This window comes from Dendrobates tinctorius, unplaced genomic scaffold (genome assembly GCF_039654945.1).
Source record: "Dendrobates tinctorius isolate UK_male_01 unplaced genomic scaffold, ASM3965494v1 ptg000063l, whole genome shotgun sequence".
Lineage (NCBI taxonomy): Eukaryota > Metazoa > Chordata > Amphibia > Anura > Dendrobatidae > Dendrobates > Dendrobates tinctorius.
The window spans coordinates 27,291,826-27,309,926 of NW_027361731.1; the positions used below are offsets into that span (position 1 = coordinate 27,291,826).

At 46.4% G+C, this 18,101-nt stretch overlaps 1 protein-coding gene across 4 annotated transcripts in view; it reads right to left on the bottom strand.

Moving 5' to 3' along the window:
* LOC141094037 (protein kinase C alpha type) overlaps positions 1 to 18,101 on the bottom strand; it is a 230,604-nt gene that overhangs the window by 22,059 nt on the left and 190,444 nt on the right. The window contains exon 9 of one of the 4 annotated variants that reach the window (XM_073579743.1): positions 5,451 to 5,474. The exons of the other annotated variants lie outside the window; for them this stretch is intronic. Coding sequence (XP_073435844.1) covers positions 5,451 to 5,474 — 24 coding nt within the window. The remainder of the gene's footprint in view (positions 1 to 5,450; positions 5,475 to 18,101) is intronic. 4 annotated transcript variants of the gene reach the window in all.

Genomic DNA, 18,101 nt, shown 5'->3' on the forward strand with positions numbered 1-18,101 from the left:
CGCAGGTCAAAAGACCTGCGGTTTATCTGCGGATTAGCCTGCGGTTTGACACCTGTCATGGAGCAGGTGCCCAACCGCTGCGGAATCCGCCCAAAGAAGTGACATGCTGCGGATTTAAAACCGCAGAAAATCCGCGCGGAAAATTCCGCACCGTGGGCACTGTGTTTTTCATTTTGCATTGAGTTAAATAGTACTGTACACCGGAGCAGAATCCGCAACGTGTGCACACACCCTTAGGAACAGCACTCTCCTCCACTTTGCTGCCCCCCAGTGGAGGAAACATAGAATAACCCAATACAGTTGAGGCTGCTTGTGAAGCGGGGCTCGGCGCCACTCCCTTACATTGGGTCTTTTGCTCTCTGTTAGCTGCCACCTGAAGGACGGTAATAAAGTTTAAGAAAACCTGTAGGTTGTAAGGAAAAAAGCTGCTCCAATGTATCGATCTATGTAATCCGGGCACTGATACATTGTACCAGACCATCAGGTCAGGAGAGATTTTCGCTGCGGTTCAATCCACGGGATATGCTGGCTGACAACTTCTCTATATCTGGCATTAGGCAGCAGTTAGTTGTCAGCAGCCATTACTATAATTTGCCAGAAGCTGAGCTGTGTTATACAAGCGAGCGGTGGGGAGTGCAAGGACCTTCAACATGAAGTCTCCCCCTGACAACAGGTCTGACAACCTGTCTGCAGGGTATGGGGGGTTTCCACACCTGTCTGCAGGACTCTTCCCATATCTGGACACCCCAACCACCACACCTTACTGTGATATGACCCTTATAGAGAATCTGACCCCAGAATGGGACTTCAGGGGTCAATCAATACACAGGATATTCCTGGGGAAAAGTTCACTTGAAGATCAGCATCATCTATGGTGGCGATGGGAAGCAGAAGAGCAGCACTCGTACAGTGGGGTCAAGGGTCACAGCAGCACTCGTAGAGAAGAGTCATTAAGGGTCACAGCAGCACTCATAGAGAAGAGTCATTAAGGGTCACAGCAGCACTCGTAGAGAAGAGTCATTAAGGGCCACAGCAGCACTCGTAGAGAAGAGTCATTAAGGGCCACAGCAGCACTCGTAGAGAAGAGTCATTAAGGGCCACAGCAGCACTCGTAGAAAAGAGTCATTAAGGGCCACAGCAGCACTCGTAGAAAAGAGTCGAGGGTCACAGCAGCACTCGTAGAGAAGAGTCATTAAGGGTCACAGCAGCACTCATAGAAAAGAGTCCATATCTGGACACCCCAACCACCACACCTTACTGTGATATGACCCTTATAGAGAATCTGACCCCAGAATGGGACTTCAGGGGTCAATCAATACACAGGATATTCCTGGGGAAAAGTTCACTTGAAGATCAGCATCATCTATGGTGGCTATGGGAAGCAGAAGAGCAGCACTCGTACAGTGGGGTCAAGGGTCACAGCAGCACTCGTAGAGAAGAGTCATTAAGGGCCACAGCAGCACTCGTAGAGAAGAGTCATTAAGGGTCACAGCAGCACTCGTAGAAAAGAGTCATTAAGGGTCACAGCAGCACTCGTAAAGAAGAGTCATTAAGGGCCACAGCAGCACTCGTAGAAAAGTCATTAAGGGTCACAGCAGCACTCGTAGAAAAGAGTCATTAAGGGTCACAGCAGCACTCGTAGAAAAGAGTCATTAAGGGTCAAAGCAGCACTCGTAAAGAAGAGTCATTAAGGGCCACAGCAGCACTCGTAGAGAAGAGTCATTAAGGGCCACAGCAGCACTCGTAGAGAAGAGTCATTAAGGGTCACAGCAGCACTCATAGAAAAGAGTCATTAAGGGTCAAAGCAGCACTCGTAAAGAAGAGTCATTAAGGGCCACAGCAGCACTCGTAGAGAAGAGTCATTAAGGGTCACAGCAGCACTCGTAGGAAGAGTCAATAAGGGCCACAGCAGCACTTGTAGAAAAGAGTTACTAAGGGTCACAGCAGCACTCGTAGAAAAGAGTCATTAAGGGTCACAGCGGCACTCGTAAAGAAGAGTCATTAAGGGCCACAGCAGCACTCGTAGGAAGAGTCATTAAGGGCCACAGCAGCACTTGTAGAAAAGAGTTATTAAGGGTCACAGCAGCACGCGTAGAAAAGAGTCATTAAGGGTCACAGCAGCACTCGTAAAGAAGAGTCATTAAGGGCCACAGCAGCACTCGTAGAGAAGAGTCGAGGGTCACAGCAGCACTCGTAGAGAAGAGTCGAGGGTCACAGCAGCACTCGAAAAGGGTCAAGGGCCACAGCAGCACTCGTAGAAAAGAGTCATTAAGGGCCACAGCAGCACTCGTAGAGAAGAGTCATTAAGGGTCACAGCAGCACTCGTAGAAAAGAGTCATTAAGGGTCAAAGCAGCACTCGTAAAGAAGTCATTAAGGGCCACAGCAGCACTCGTAGAGAAGAGTCATTAAGGGCCACAGCAGCACTCGTAGAAAAGAGTCATTAAGGGCCACAGCAGCACTCGTAGAAAAGAGTCATTAAGGGCCACAGCAGCACTCGTAGAAAAGAGTCATTAAGGGTCACAGCAGCACTCGTAGAAAAGAGTCATTAAGGGTCAAAGCAGCACTCGTAAAGAAGAGTCATTAAGGGCCACAGCAGCACTCGTAGAGAAGAGTCATTAAGGGTCACAGCAGCACTCGTAGGAAGAGTCAATAAGGGCCACAGCAGCACTTGTAGAAAAGAGTTACTAAGGGTCACAGCAGCACGCGTAGAAAAGAGTCATTTATGGTCACAGCAGCACTCGTAAAGAAGAGTCATTAAGGGCCACAGCAGCACTCGTAGAGAAGAGTCATTAAGAGTCACAGCAGCACTCGTAAAGAAGAGTCATTAAGGGCCACAGCAGCACTCGTAGAGAAGAGTCATTAAGAGTCACAGCAGCACTCGTAAAGAAGAGTCGAGGGTCACAGCAGCACTCGAAAAGGGTCGAGGGTCACAGCAGCACTCGAAAAGGGTCGAGGGTCACAGCAGCACTCGAAAAGGGTCGAGGGTCACAGCAGCACTCGAAAAGGGTCGAGGGTCACAGCAGCACTCGAAAAGGGTCAAGGGTCACAGCAGCACTCATACAAAGAGGTCAAGGGCCACAGCAGCACTCATACAGAAGTGTTGAGGGTCACAGCAGCACTCGAAGAGACGGGTCGAGGGTCACAGCAGAACTCAAAGAGAGGGGTTAAGGGTCACAGCAATGCTCAAAGAGATGGGTCGAGGGTCACAGCAGCACTGGAAGAGAAGGGTAGAGGGTCACAGCAGCACGCGAAGAGAAGGGTCGAGGGTCACAGCACCACTCCAAGAGAAGGGTCGAGGGTCACAAAAGCACTCAAAGAGACGAGTTATTGAGGGTCATAGCACTCGTACAGAATGGTCATTAAGGGTCACAGCAGCACTCAAAGAGAAGGATCAGGGGTCACAGCAGCACCTATAAAATTAATCAATCAGGGTCACAGCAGCACTCGTAGAGAATGGTTCAGGGTCAGAGCAACATTCGTATAGAAGGGTCGGCATCACAGCAGCAGTATAGAAGGGTCGGTTGGGGGTCACGGCAGTAGTAGTAGAGAAGGGTCGAGGTCACAGCGGCAGTAGAGAAGGGTCGGGGGCCACAGCAGCAGTAGTACAGAAGGGTTGGGGTCACAGCAGCAGTAGTAAAGAAGGGTTGGGGTCACAGCAGCAGTAGTATAGAAGGGTCAGGGTCGCAGCAGCAGTAGTATAGAAGGGTCGGGGGTCACAGCAGCAGTAGTAGAGAAGGGTTGGGGGTCACAGCAGCAGTAGTAAAGAAGGGTTGGGGTCACAGCAGCAGTAGTAGAGAAGGGTCGGGGGTCACAGCAGCAGTAGTATAGAAGGGTCGGGGGTCACAGCAGCAGTAGTAGAGAAGGGTTGGGGGTCACAGCAGCAGTAGTAGAGAAGGGTCGGGGTCACAGCAGCAGTAGTAGAGAAGGGTCGGGGGGTCACAGCAGCAGTAGTAGAGAAGGGTCGGGGTCACAGCAGCAGTAGTAGAGAAGGGTCGGGATCACAGCAGAAGTAGTATAGAAGGGTCGGGATCACAGCAGCAGTAGTATAGAAGGGTCGGGGTCACAGCAGCAGTAGTAGAGAAGGGTCGGGGTCACAGCAGCAGTAGTAAAGAAGGGTCGGGGTCACAGCAGCAGTAGTAGAGAAGGGTCGGGGTCACAGCAGCAGTAGTATAGAACGGTCGGGGTCACAGCAGCAGTAGTAGAGAAGGGTCGGGGTCACAGCAGTAGTAGAGAAGGGTCGGGATCACAGCAGCAGTAGTATAGAAGGGTCGGGGTCACAGCAGCAGTAGTAGAGAAGGGTCGGGGGTCACAGCAGCAGTAGTAGAGAAGGGTCGGGGTCACAGCAGCAGTAGTAGAGAAGGGTCGGGGTCACAGCAGCAGTAGTAAAGAAGGGTCGGGGTCACAGCAGCAGTAGTAGAGAAGGGTCGGGGTCACAGCAGCAGTAGTATAGAAGGGTCGGGGTCACAGCAGCAGTAGTAGAGAAGGGTCGGGGTCACAGCAGTAGTATAGAAGGGTCGGGGTCACAGCAGCAGTAGTAGAGAAGGGTCGGGGTCACAACAGCAGTAGTAAAGAAGGGTCGGGGTCACAGCAGCAGTAGTAGAGAAGGGTCGGGGTCACAGCAGCAGTAGTATAGAAGGGTCGGGGTCACAGCAGCAGTAGTAGAGAAGGGTCGGGGTCACAGCAGCAGTAGTAGAGAAGGGTCGGGGTCACAGCAGCAGTAGTAGAGAAGGGTCGGGGTCACAGCAGCAGTAGTAGAGAAGGGTCGGGGTCACAGCAGCAGTAGTAGAGAAGGGTCGGGGTCACAGCAGCAGTAGTAAAGAAGGGTCGGGGTCACAGCAGCAGTAGTAGAGAAGGGTCGGGGTCACAGCAGCAGTAGTAGAGAAGGGTCGGGGTCACAGCAGCAGTAGTAGAGAAGGGTCGGGGTCACAGCAGCAGTAGTAGAGAAGGGTCGGGGTCACAGCAGCAGTAGTAGAGAAGGGTCGGGGTCACAGCAGCAGTAGTAGAGAAGGGTCGGGGTCACAGCAGCAGTAGTAGAGAAGGGTCGGGGTCACAGCAGCAGTAGTAGAGAAGGGTCGGGGTCACAGCAGCAGTAGTAAAGAAGGGTCGGGGTCACAGCAGCAGTAGTAAAGAAGGGTCGGGGTCACAGCAGCAGTAGTAAAGAAGGGTCGGGGTCACAGCAGCAGTAGTAGAGAAGGGTCGGGGGTCACAGCAGCAGTAGAGAAGGGTTGGGGTCACAGCAGCAGCAGTAGAGAAGGGTCGGGGTCACAGCAGCAGTAGTAGAGAAGGGTCGGGGGTCACAGCAGTAGTAGTAGTATAGAAGGGCCGGGGGTCACAACAGCAGTAGTAGACAAGGGTCACAGCAGCACTCGTACAGAAGGGTCAGGGGTCACAGCAGACGTGTTATTCAGAAGGCATGCAAACCATCTTACTTCCATGGCTAGGGACGCACCTTATCCTGCGCCGGCCTTTTGCCCTGTAACCATAGGGAGAGAATCTAGATTTTAGCCCTCCGAGATGGTCTTAAAGGAGAACGCTACCTGCGTGTGCACACAGAAAACCTTACCTGTTACCTCCGGAAATCCTGCACCCTAAACCCCTATAATGAGTGCGACAATTATCACAGCCCCCCACCCCCGGCTGTAATAGCACAGGATAGATGATATAGACGACTTCGCCACTGTAAGACGACTCCTCTATCAGCCGCTGTCCTGCACACATCTCACAAATCAATGAACTATAAAAAGTCTGAATTTGCTTATTTTTTGCTTGAAGACAGAACGGTGGATTTGCAGTGGCAGCTGCATAATAATAATCATGGCGGTTTCTTCATGATCCATAATGGGTAGTCTTACTCCCTCTCGTGGTGAATTCATAGAACTGCAGCACGGCATCTGCTATGTTCGGCATGAGCCGGTGCGTGATATCTGGCTGTATACATGAACAGGTGTATGATGTACGGCTGTATGTATGGACAGATGAATGAATGGCAGAATAATGTCTGGCTGTATACATGAGTGGGTGTATGATGCCTGGGTGTATGATGCCTGGCTGTATGTATGAGCGGCTGTATGATGTCTGGCTGTATATATGAGTGGGTGTACTATGCCTGGCTGTATATATGAGTGGGTGTACCATGCCTGGCTGTATATATGAGTGGGTGTACCATGCCTGGCTGTATGTATGAGGGGCCGTATGATGTCTGGCTGTATGTATGAGCGGCTGTATGATGTCTGGCTGTATATATGAATGGGCGTATGATGTCTGGCTGTATATATGAGTGGGTGTACTATGCCTGGCTGTATATATGAGTGGGTGTACTAAGCCTGGCTGTATATATGAGTGGGTGTACCACAGGGCTGTGGAGTCGGAGTCGGAGTCGTGGAGTCGGAGTCGGTGCTCATTTTGGTGGAGTCGGAGTTGGAGTCGGTATAAAATGGACCGACTCCGACTCCTAAAATATATAATAAATTGGGTACAGTAATTCAATGCAGGATGTGCTGAATATTTTTTCATAGGAGTTTGGGAAAGTTATGAAATGTCCTATAAATGGCTGTTATATTCCTGATCTAAGGCTACATTCACACACAACGTTTTTCCTGTGTTTTTGAGGATACGTTTTTCAGCTGCAAAAGCTGATCATCTTTTTAAAAAACTGCATCACCTGAAAGGTTTTTGAGCTCATAGATGATGTTACTCAATAGCAAAAGCAGATTAGAAATCTGCTCTATCTATCCATTTATCCATATCTGTCTATCCATATCGTATCTGTACCAAAAAGAATGAAAACCGGGTAGTACACCAATATATATTCTGTTCTATCTAAATATCTTGATTATTGGATCATAAAAATGATTAAATGTCTGAGGTTCACATTGTACTACAATACATTTTTCACTTAAATATAAGCAATATGTGTGGAAGTCGGAGTCGGAGTCGTGGAGTCGGAGTCGGAGTAAGGGAAATTGAGGAGTCGGAGTCGGAGTCGCAGGTTTGGCTTACCGACTCCACAGCCCTGGTGTACCATGCCTGGCTGTATATATGAGTGGGTGTACTATGCCTGGCTGTATATATGAGTGGGTGTACCATGCCTGGCTGTATGTATGAGCGGCTGTATGTATGAGGGGCTGTATGATGTCTGGCTGTATGTATGAGCGGCTGTATGATGCCTGGCTGTATATACGAGTGGTTGTATGATGTCTGGCTGTATATATGAGTGGGTGTACCATGCCTGGCTGTATATATGAGTGGGTGTACTATGCCTGGCTGTATATATGAGTGGGTGTACCATGCCTGGCTGTATGTATGAGCGGCTGTATGTATGAGGGGCTGTATGATGTCTGGCTGTATGTATGAGCGGCTGTATGATGCCTGGCTGTATATACGAGTGGTTGTATGATGTCTGGCTGTATATATGAGTGGGTGTACCATGCCTGGCTGTATATATGAGTGGGTGTACCATGCCTGGCTGTATGTATGAGCGGCTGTATGTATGAGGGGCTGTATTATGTGCGGCTGTATGTATGAGCGGCTGTATGATGCCTGGCTGTATATACGAGTGGTTGTATGATGTCTGGCTGGATTTATGAGCGGCTGTATGATGTCTGGCTGTATATATGAGATGGTGCATGATGTCTGGCTGTATATATGAGATGGTGTATGATGTTTGGCTGTATATATGAGTGGTTGTATGGTTGCATGATGTCTTGCTGTATGTATGAGCCGGCTGTATATATGAGTGGTTGTATGATGTCTTGCTGTATGTATGATGCCTGGCTGTATATATGAGATGGTGCATGATGCCTGGCTGTATGTATGAGAGGTTGTATGATGTCTGGATGTATGTATGATCTCCGGCTGCGAGTATGAGCGTGCAGGTACATGACATGGCTGTACGATGTCTGGTTGTATGTATGAGCGACTGCATGATGTCTGACTGTTTGTATGAATGGTTGTGTGATGACTGGCTGTATGTATGAGCGGCTGTATGATAGCTGGCTGTATTTATGAGTGGTTGTACAGTACAGACCAAAAGTTTGGACACACCTTCTGATTCAAAGAGTTTTCTTTATTGTCATGACTATGAAAATTGTAGATTCACTCTGAAGGCATCAAAACTATGAATTAACACATGTGGAATTATATAATTATCAAAAAAGTGTGAAACAACTGAAAATATGTCTTATATTCTAGGTTCTTCAAAGTAGCCTCCTTTTGCTTTGATTACTGCTTTGCACACTCTTGGCATTCTCTTGATGACCTTCAAGAGGTAGTCACCGGAAATGGTCTTCCAACAGTCTTGAAGGAGTTCCCAGAGATGCTTAGCACTTGTTGGCCCTTTTGCCTTCACTCTGCGGTCCAGCTCACCCCAAACCATCTCAATTGGGTTCAGGTCTGGTGACTGTGGAGGCCAGGTCATCTGGCGTAGCACCCCATCACTCTCCTTCTTGGTCAAATAGCCCTTACACAGCCTGGAGGTGTGTTTGGGGTCATTGTCCTGTTGAAAAATAAATGATGGTCCAACTAAAAGCAAGCCGGATGGAATAGCATGCCGCTGCATGGTGCTGTGGTAGCCATGCTGGTTCAGTATGCCTTCAATTTTGAATAAATCCCCAACAGTGTCACCAGCAAAGCACCCCCACACCATCACGCCTCTTCCATGCTTCACGGTGGGAACCAGGCATGTAGAGTCCATCCGTTCACCTTCACCGGTGTGTGAAGGGTTAACATTAAAATCAGAGCTGAAGTTTCACTTCTCCATTTTTCCTGAAGGTTTTGTTTCTCCATTTTTGTTGCTGTAAGATAAATTTTTGTAATTGGCATGGGCTGTCATGAAACCAGACTGTTCCCATCAGGTGCACGATAAGGGAGGCGGGGGGTGTAAAACTCTGAAGAATATGCCATTATATTGCTTTCTATGCTATTTGGATACGGACATATATGTAGTTTCCGGTTTTCTTGCAATATTATTGGCTTATAAAGTGAAATGATGCTATAGGTAGTTGAGAACTTTACATAATTAAGCAAAATGTTATAAAAAAAGTGACTAAAATAAAGGGGCTTAGTGATCTGCCTCGATCCTCCCGTACACAGACCCCCGTCTCCGTGTGATCATTTGAGTTGCTAGCAACACCCTGTGGAATAATTTGGACATCACTGGCTCAACCGTGAAGGGTTAATTTAGCCCTCCCTCAATATCTACCCCGACAGCTGGCCGCCCAACGTGGGGGGCCCCTGAATAGGGACGCCTCTGCCCCCGGAGGACAACAAGACAAAGGACCCTTGGAGCGGACACAGGTGCTGGAAAATTGGGACTGATCATCCCCTACAACAACCACGGTAAGTTGGCAGTTATACTGTTCAGACTGACCGTTGGTGTGGTTTTCCTGTGCTTGTTGCTGCAAAGAGGATCTGAGGTTTGTCCCCGTGGTGGGGTGATTCATGGGTGGAATCATATAGAGGTGCAGTCCCGTTGGGGGCCCAGTGCTCGAACCGTACCTCATAAGGGACGGACACCCCGGATTGACCAGTGATTGTGGCTCTTTTTATAGTCAAAATATCCTGAAGCCCTGATCATTGTTAGTATTGGGCGTGGTGAGTGATCGAAGACTGGGCAGGATACGTAACTCAGGTATATATAGATAGATATATATAACCAGAGGTGTCCGGATGGATAGTCTGAGACGCCCTCCTCCTTTCGCTGAGTACCGCGAATTTTGGGCAATCCCAGAAGGGGATTATTGACCTGGTGGAACAGACTGAAACGGCCGCTCCAGATCTGTGCACAGCTGAAGGATATTTAGCTGTAAATGAGAATCCATGGAAGGAAAAGAAGAATTTTGTGGCTTGGCACATGAATTGTGTGACGAAGGTGTTAGGAAGAACAGAGAAAGTGAATTCTGATACTGCTATGTTGAAGAAGGAAAAATTGTCTATTATTATGACAGGGACTGGATGTATTGTGGTTCAAGAAAGTGACTGTGGTGTGAGAAAGTGATTGGTTAAGAAGGAACTAAGCTTGATACTAATGTGTCAGGCAGACAAATAGTTAAATGTGATGATATGAAAGAAGAGGTCTCCCTGCTAGATGACAATTGTACAAGGAGACCCGGAGTCGCAGCCCTGCTATGTCTAATATTGCTAGTGGTTATGAGTATACTCCCTTCACCCCATCCCAAATAGACACTCTTTGCAATCAATTACCCAATCCAGAGACTATCCCCATGGCTTTCTACAGGCAAATGGCAGCAAATCGAGAGATTTATTCCACTCCCCGAAGAGATCTATTACACATACGTCGGGTAAAAGCTGGGGAGGGGTATTTTCCAATTATTGAGGGTGGCATAATGTATAATGTGAATCTGGATGGGGAAACCTATGAGAGTGGTGTTGATTTCTGCAATGGGCACAAGATAAATTAGCGGACCAAGCTACCTCTCTCACAGATGTCACACAGGCCAAGGGGGAGACTGCCAAAAAGTTCTATGGGCGTCTTATGGTAGTATTTAGAGATCTGGGATTCTCACTGAATAATGAAGCCCATAAACATCTTTTTGTGGCAGCTTTGATGTCCGGCCTTAAACCCGAATTGCAAGAGGCGATAATCTCAGTTAGACCTGACGTTGAGAATTCCACTCAGGACAATGCATTGAAAGTGATAAAAAGTTTTCAGAAGAATTTAACCCGTTCTGCAGCAGCGGGGAAACAGAAAAATAAATCAACAGCGGCAGCTGTGACAGCCGACCCTGCTCTAACAGCAGCAGCCCCCACCATCGCGCCCACTGCAGCTGCGAGCACACAGCTCCCCCTCAAACTCCAGCTCCCGAGCTCCAATATCTCTTCCAATCCTATGACTGGGAACCCTGCTAATTCTCGTCAGCAATTCTGGCGCTGTGCCCGATTCGGACACTTTCAGAGAGATTGTCATACAGGCTGCTGTTTTAATCGGGGTAGATGGCAGACCCAATTAATATACTTTTATAAACCCCATAAAACCCTTCCCCGAGGTTACTGTTCAGTTTGTAAGCTCTTCCACATGTCCTGTAAATTTACTAGGGGCAGATTTATTATCACAGTTCCGTTCCAGAATACAATTCCAAGATGATGGTCAGATGGCTCTTACGTTAAATAATCCCTATGTAGATGAAGACTGTGAGGAAATCTGTATTTTTCATGCCTTTCCCATAGATGCCACAAGGGGCCCAAAACAGTGCCAACCAGTTTGCAAAAAAGATATGAGCGAGTGTCTTTTGCCATTGTTAGCCTCCTTAAGTATCTGGCAGCACTGAACTGTCAGGTTTCGACCTCGAGACTTCAGTTCTGCCTTGGTCAAGTGATATTCTTGGGTCACTGTCTCCTTCAGGGTGCCAGACACCTCGCAGAAGAGAGAAAAATAGCTGTCAGCTCCCTTCCTTTCCCAAAAGATGAAGCTGAACTCCAGCGTTTTCTTGGACTATGCACTTATTGTTGTCAGTGGATACCGGATGCATCCCGCATAATGCAACCTCTTTACAACGCCTTGAAAGACGGTATAATGAACTATAAGGAAAGATGGCAGTGATGAGGATTACCTCCAACATGACTGTTCCCAACTTCTGACTGAAGAAACAGCTACTCCACCAAATGTCAGTGAGAATCCACTCCCAAATCCTGATCTGGTGTTATACACGGATGGTTCAAGATATGCTGACGAGTTTGGTAGATTCCACACGGGATATGCTGTTACTACAGAGGACACTGTAGTGCACGCAGCTGCGCTCCCGCCCTCACAGTCAGCACGAGAAGCAGAACTCCAGGCTCTGTCTACTGCATATACTTTGGCCAAGAACAGACAGGCTAATATATACACGGACTCACGGTATGCATTTGGTATTGCTCACGATTTTAGGGCTCTATGGGCCAATCAAGGGTTTATTACTACTGCCAGAACCCCAGTGAAAAATGCTGAAGCTGTTAAAACCCTCATGGACTCGATCAAATTACCTACTCAGGTGTTATTATCAAAGTTAAGGCGCACGGTCCTAGGACCAGTCCATAGACTGTTGGCAACACATTTGCAGATATGCAAGCAAAAGCCACCGCTCTTTTACCCGTTGAACCAACCATACCAACTATGGTGACCACACGCTCTCAGCGTAAACAGTTACAAGAAGCACTGACCCTACAAGAACCTGATGATCTACAACAGACTGAAGTTTTCTGTCGGACCCCGCGAGACCGCTTAATGACGATGCAGAGAATGTCTCCAAAGGAAGAGGTGAAGCAATGGAAGACTAATGGGGCACGAATGGATAATGGTCTCTGGAAAAAGGACCAACTTGTGTGTCTCCCTAAGCGGATGTACCCTGCTATTGCCACATGAGCACATGGACCTATATATCAAGGAAAGAATCAGGCCCTCGCACTAGTGCAAACATTCTACTGGGCCCCGGTTCTTCAGTTGGCCGGAAGCATTCCCTGTTACCAACATGACTGCAAAGACCACAGCGAAGAAACTGGTGATGGAAGTCATATGCAGATATGGGGTTCCAGAAGTTGTTGAAAGTGATCAAGGTCCGGCCTTTTCTTCTCATGTGTACCAAGAAGTTCTGACAATGCTTGGATCCACTGTAGCCCTCTATACTCCGTACCACCCACAATTCAGTGGGAAAGTTGAGAGGCTGAACGGCACACTGAGGGGACAATTGACCAAAATGATGCAGGAGACTACAGCTCCATGGCCAGAGCTCCTACCCTTTGTACTATACCACATTCGTACTACCCCTATTGCAAAGCATGGCCTGTCCCCATATGAGATATTGTTTGGTACTAGGCCCCCAGTTGCAAATTTCCAGCCTCGCAGTTATCAGAAGAGACTGACCGTGTTGTTCAATGTGTTATTCAGCTTAGTAAAAATCTTGCTAACACCTATGCTCTAGTTTCTTCTTCTCTTCCAGGTTCAGCAGAAACCGATACCTGTTATAACCTGAAGCCTGGTGATTTGGTAGTCATGAAGAGGCATGTCAGGAAGCATTGACTAGAAGCCTTGTATGACGGTCCCTATCAAGTCCTCCTCATCACCCAGGAAGCCAATAGCAAATAAAGGGGACATAATGTTTTAGTTTTTCGCATTTTTCATGTTATTATTGGTAGAAGTTAAAAGTTAAAGTTAGAAGGTATTCAATGACTCAGATCAATACGATAATGACAATGATCATAATAAGGACAGTTGGTGGTCAGACACCTTCTACTTTCTCAATCCAGCCAATTGGTTTAAGGGAATTGGGGGCTGGATAGCTGGGATCTTACAGAGCTTGTTACATGTTGCTGCCTGTATCCTTGTGGTATATGTGATACTAAAACTTGTTCTTTGGTGTATTTCTGTATGTATTAGGAAATTCTGCACTAAGACAGCTAATGATGATACCAAAGACGCTGTCACCCCTGCTCTTCTCTGCACCGATCTCAAAAGGCTACTTGATGAAGATGTTGAAGCCAAGCACATGGCTACCTACAAAAGATCTCCACCACCGTCATCAAAAATTGTTATTCGTGAACTGCAGTATACAGGGGGGGGGGGGCAGGTGCACCGTGACAGCCATGACTGGTAACACGGCATCAGTCATGTGAAGACCAGTACCCCTCACACTGTTAGCTTGGGATAGCACCTCTGATGCTGCATATGTGTTAAAAATTTTTATCTAAGGGGGAATGTGAAGGGTTAATATTAAAATCAGAGCTGAAGTTTCACTTCTCCATTTTTCCTGAAGGTATCGTTTCTCCATTTTTGTTGCTGTAAGATAATTTTTTGTAATTGGCATGGGCTGTCATGAAACCAGATTGTTCCTATCAGGTGCAAGATAAGGGAGGCGAGGGGTGTAAAACTCTGAAGAATATGCCATTATATTGCTTTCTATGCTATTTGGATACGGACATATATGTAGTTTCCGGTTTTCTTGCAATATTATTGGCTTATAAAGTGAAATGATGCTATAGGTAGTTGAGAACTTTACATAATTAAGCAAAATGTTATAAAAGAAGTGACTAAAATAAAGGGGCTTGGTGATCTGCCTCGATCCTCCCGTACAGAGACCCCCGTCTCCGTGTGGTCATTTGAGTTGCTAGCAACACCCTGGGGAATTATTTGGACATGACTGGCTCAACCGTGAAGGGTTAATTTAGCCCTCCTAAAACAGCTACCCCGACAGGTGGTTGGAACCAAAGATCTCAAATTTGGACTCATCAGACCAAAGCACAGATTTCCACTGGTCTAATGTCCATTCCTTGTGTTCTTTAGCCCAAACAAGTCTCTTCTGCTTGTGGCCTGTCCTTAGCAGTGGTTTCCAAGCAGCTATTTTACCATGAAGGCCTGCTGCACAAAGTCTCCTCTTACCAGTTGTCGTAGAGACGTGTCTGCTGCTAGAACTCTGTGTGGCATTGACCTGGTCTCTAATCTGAGCTGCTGTTAACCTGCGATTTCTGAGGCTGGCGACTTGGATGAACTTATCCTCCGCAGCAGAGGTGACTCTTGGTCTTCCTTTCCTGGGGCGGTCCTCATGTGAGCCAATTTCTTTGTAGCGCTTGATGGTTTTGCCACTGCACTTGGGGACACTTTCAAAGTTTTCCCAATTTTTCGGACTGACTCACCTTCATTTCTTAAAGTAATGATGGCCACTCGTTTTTCTTTACTTAGCTGCTTTTTTCTTGCCATAATACAAATTCTAACAGTCTATTCAGTAGGACTATCAGCTGTGTATCCACCAGACTTCTGCACAACACAACTGATGGTCCCAACCCCATTTATAAGGCAAGAAATCCCACTTATTAAACCTGACAGGGCACACCTGTGAAGTGAAAACCATTTCCGGTGACTACCTCTTGAAGCGCATCAAGAGAATGCCAAGAGTGTGCAAAGCAGTAATCCAAGCAAAAGGTGGCTACTTTGAGGAACCTAAAATATAAGACATATTTTCAGTTGTTTCACACTTTTGTTAATTATATAATTCCACATGTGTTAAATCATAGTTTTGATGCCTTCAGAGTGAATCTACAATTTTCATAGTAATGAAAATAAAGAAAACTCTATGAATGAGAAGGTGTGTCCAAACTTTTGGTCTGTACTGTATATCTGGCTGTATTTATGAGTGTCTGCATGTATGCGCAGGTGTATGTATGAGCGGCTGTATGATGTCTGGCTGTATAAGTGGCTGTATGATGCCTATGTGTGAGTGGCTTTATAATATTTTGCTGTATTCATGATAGGCTGTATTATGCCTGGCTGTATTTTTGAGCAACTGTATGTATGATCGGGTGTATGATGTCTGGTTGTATCAATGGCTGTATGTATAAGCGGGTATATGATGTCACACCATGTATGATAGGTTGCATGTATAAGCGGCTGTATGTATGAGTAGATGTACCGTATGTATAAGCGGGTGTATGATGTCTGGATTTTTATGTACAATAAGGTGTATGATGTCTGGCTGTATGTATTACCGGGTGTATGATGTCTTGCAGTATGATTGAGCGGCTGCATATATAAGCAGCCGTATGTATTATTGGCTATATGATGTCTCGCTGTATGTATGAGAAGCTGTATGATGTCAGGCTGTATGTATGAGTGGCTGTATGTCTGGATGGATTTATGAACGGATATATGATATCTGGCTGTATGTATGAATGGCTGTATTAAGTATGGTTGTATGTATGAGTGGCTGTATGCATGAGTAGCTTTGTGATGTCTCTCTGGATTTCTGAAAGGCTGTATAATCTCTGGCTGTATGTATGATGTCTGGCTATGTATGAGAGGATGTATGTATGAGCGGCTGTATGATGTCTGGCTGCATGTATGTGCGGCTGTTTGATGTCTGACTATGTCTGAGCGGCTGTATGTATGAGCAGGTGTATGATGTCTGGCTGTATGATGTCTGACTGTATGTCTGAGCGGTTCTATGTATGAGAGGGTGTATGATGTCTGGTTGTATGTATGAGCAGGTGTATGATGTCTGGCTGTATGATGTCTGACTGTGATGTCTGACTGTATGTATGACTAGCTGAATATCTGTCTGTATGTATGAACGGCTGTTTAAATGAGTGGATGTATGAGGTCTGGCAATATGTATGAGCAGCTGTATGATATCTTCCTGTATGTATGAGAGGCTGTATGATGCTTGCCTGAATGATGACTTGCTGTATGTATGAGCGGCAGTATAACATGCGGCTGTATGATGTCTGGCTGTATGTATGAGTGGCTGTATGATGTATGGCTGTATATATCAGAGGCTATATATCTGACTATATGAATGAGTGGAAGTATCATCTCTGAATGTATGTATGATTGGCTGTATGATGTCTGGCTGTAAGTATGAGTGGCAGTATATAAGAGTGGATTTATGTATGAATGAGTGGATGTATGAATGAGTGGATGTATGATGTCTGGCTGTTTTTATGAGTGGCTGTATATATGAGCAGTTGTATAATGTCTGACTATATATGAGCGGCTATATGATGTCTGGCTTTATATATGAGCGGCTGTATGATGTCTAGCTGTATATATGAGCGGCTATAGGATGTCTGACTATATATGTGTGGCTGTATGATGTCTGACTATATATCTGTGTGAAGGGTTAAAACTAAAATCAAAGCTGAAGTTTCATTTTGTCCATTCTCTGAAGGTTTCGTTTCTCCATTTTTGTTGCTGTAAGATAAATTTTTGTAATTGGCATGGGCTGTCATGAAACCAGACTGTTCCCATTAGGTGCAAGATAAGGGAGGCGGGGGTGTAGAACTCTGAAGAATATGCCATTATACTATTTTCTATTTGGATACGGACATATATGCAGTTTCCGGTTTTCTTCTAATATTATTGGCTTATAAAGTGAAATGATGCTATTGGTAGTTGAGAACTTTGCATAATTAAGCAAAAGATTATAAAAGAAGTGACTGAAATAAAGGGGACTGATGATCTCTCTCAATCCTCCCGTACAGAGACCCCCGTCTCCGTGTGGTCATTTGAGTTGCTAGCAACACTCTGTGGAATAATTGGGACATCACTGGCTCAACCGTGAAGGGTTAATTTAGCCCTCCCTCAATCTCTACCCCGACATCTGCAGCTGTATCGTTTGACTAAATATTAGCGGCTGTATGATGTCTGGCTGTATGTATGAGCGGGTGTATGATGTCTGGCTGTATATATGAGCAGCTGTATGATGTCTGGCTGTATATATGAGCAGCTGTATGATTGTCTGGCTGTACGTATGAGAGGCTGCATGTCTGGCTGTATGATGTCTGGCTGTATGTATGAGCGGCTGTATGATGTCTGGCTGTATATATGAGCAGCTGTATGATGTCTGGCTGTATATATGAGCAGCTGTATGATGTCTGGCAGTATGTATGAGCGAGTGTATGATGTCTGGCTGTATATATGAGCAGCTGTATGATGTCAGACAGTATGTATGAGCAGCTGTATGACTGGCTGTACGTATTAGAGGCTGCATGTCTGGCTGTATGTATTAGCGGCTGTATGATGTCTGGCTGTATGTATGAGCAGCTGTATAATGTCTGGCTGTATGTATGAGCGGCTGTATGATGTCTGGCTGCATTTATGAGCGGCTGTATGATGTCTGGCTGAATGCATGAGCGGCTGTATGATGCCTGGCTGTATGTATGAGCGGCTGTATGATGTCTGGCTGTATGTATGAGCGGCTGTATAATGTCTTTCTGTGTGTATAAGCGGCTGTATGATGTCTGGCTGAATGCATGAGCGGCTGTATGATGCCTGGCTGTATGTATGAGCGGCTGTATGATGTCTGGCTGTATGTATGAGCGGCTGTATAATGTATTTCTCTGTGTATAAGCGGCTGTATGATGTCTGGCTGTATATTTGAGCGGCTGTATGATGATGTCTGGCTGTATATATGAGCAGCTGTATGATGTCTGGCTGTATGTATGAGCGGGTGTATGATATCTGGCTGTATGTATGAGCGGCTGTATGATGTCTGGCTGAATATTTTAGCGGCTGTATGATGTCTGGCTGTATATATGAGCGGCTGTATGATGTCTGGCTGTATGTATGAGCGGCTGTATGATGTCTGGCTGTATGTATGAGCGGCTGTATGATGTCTGG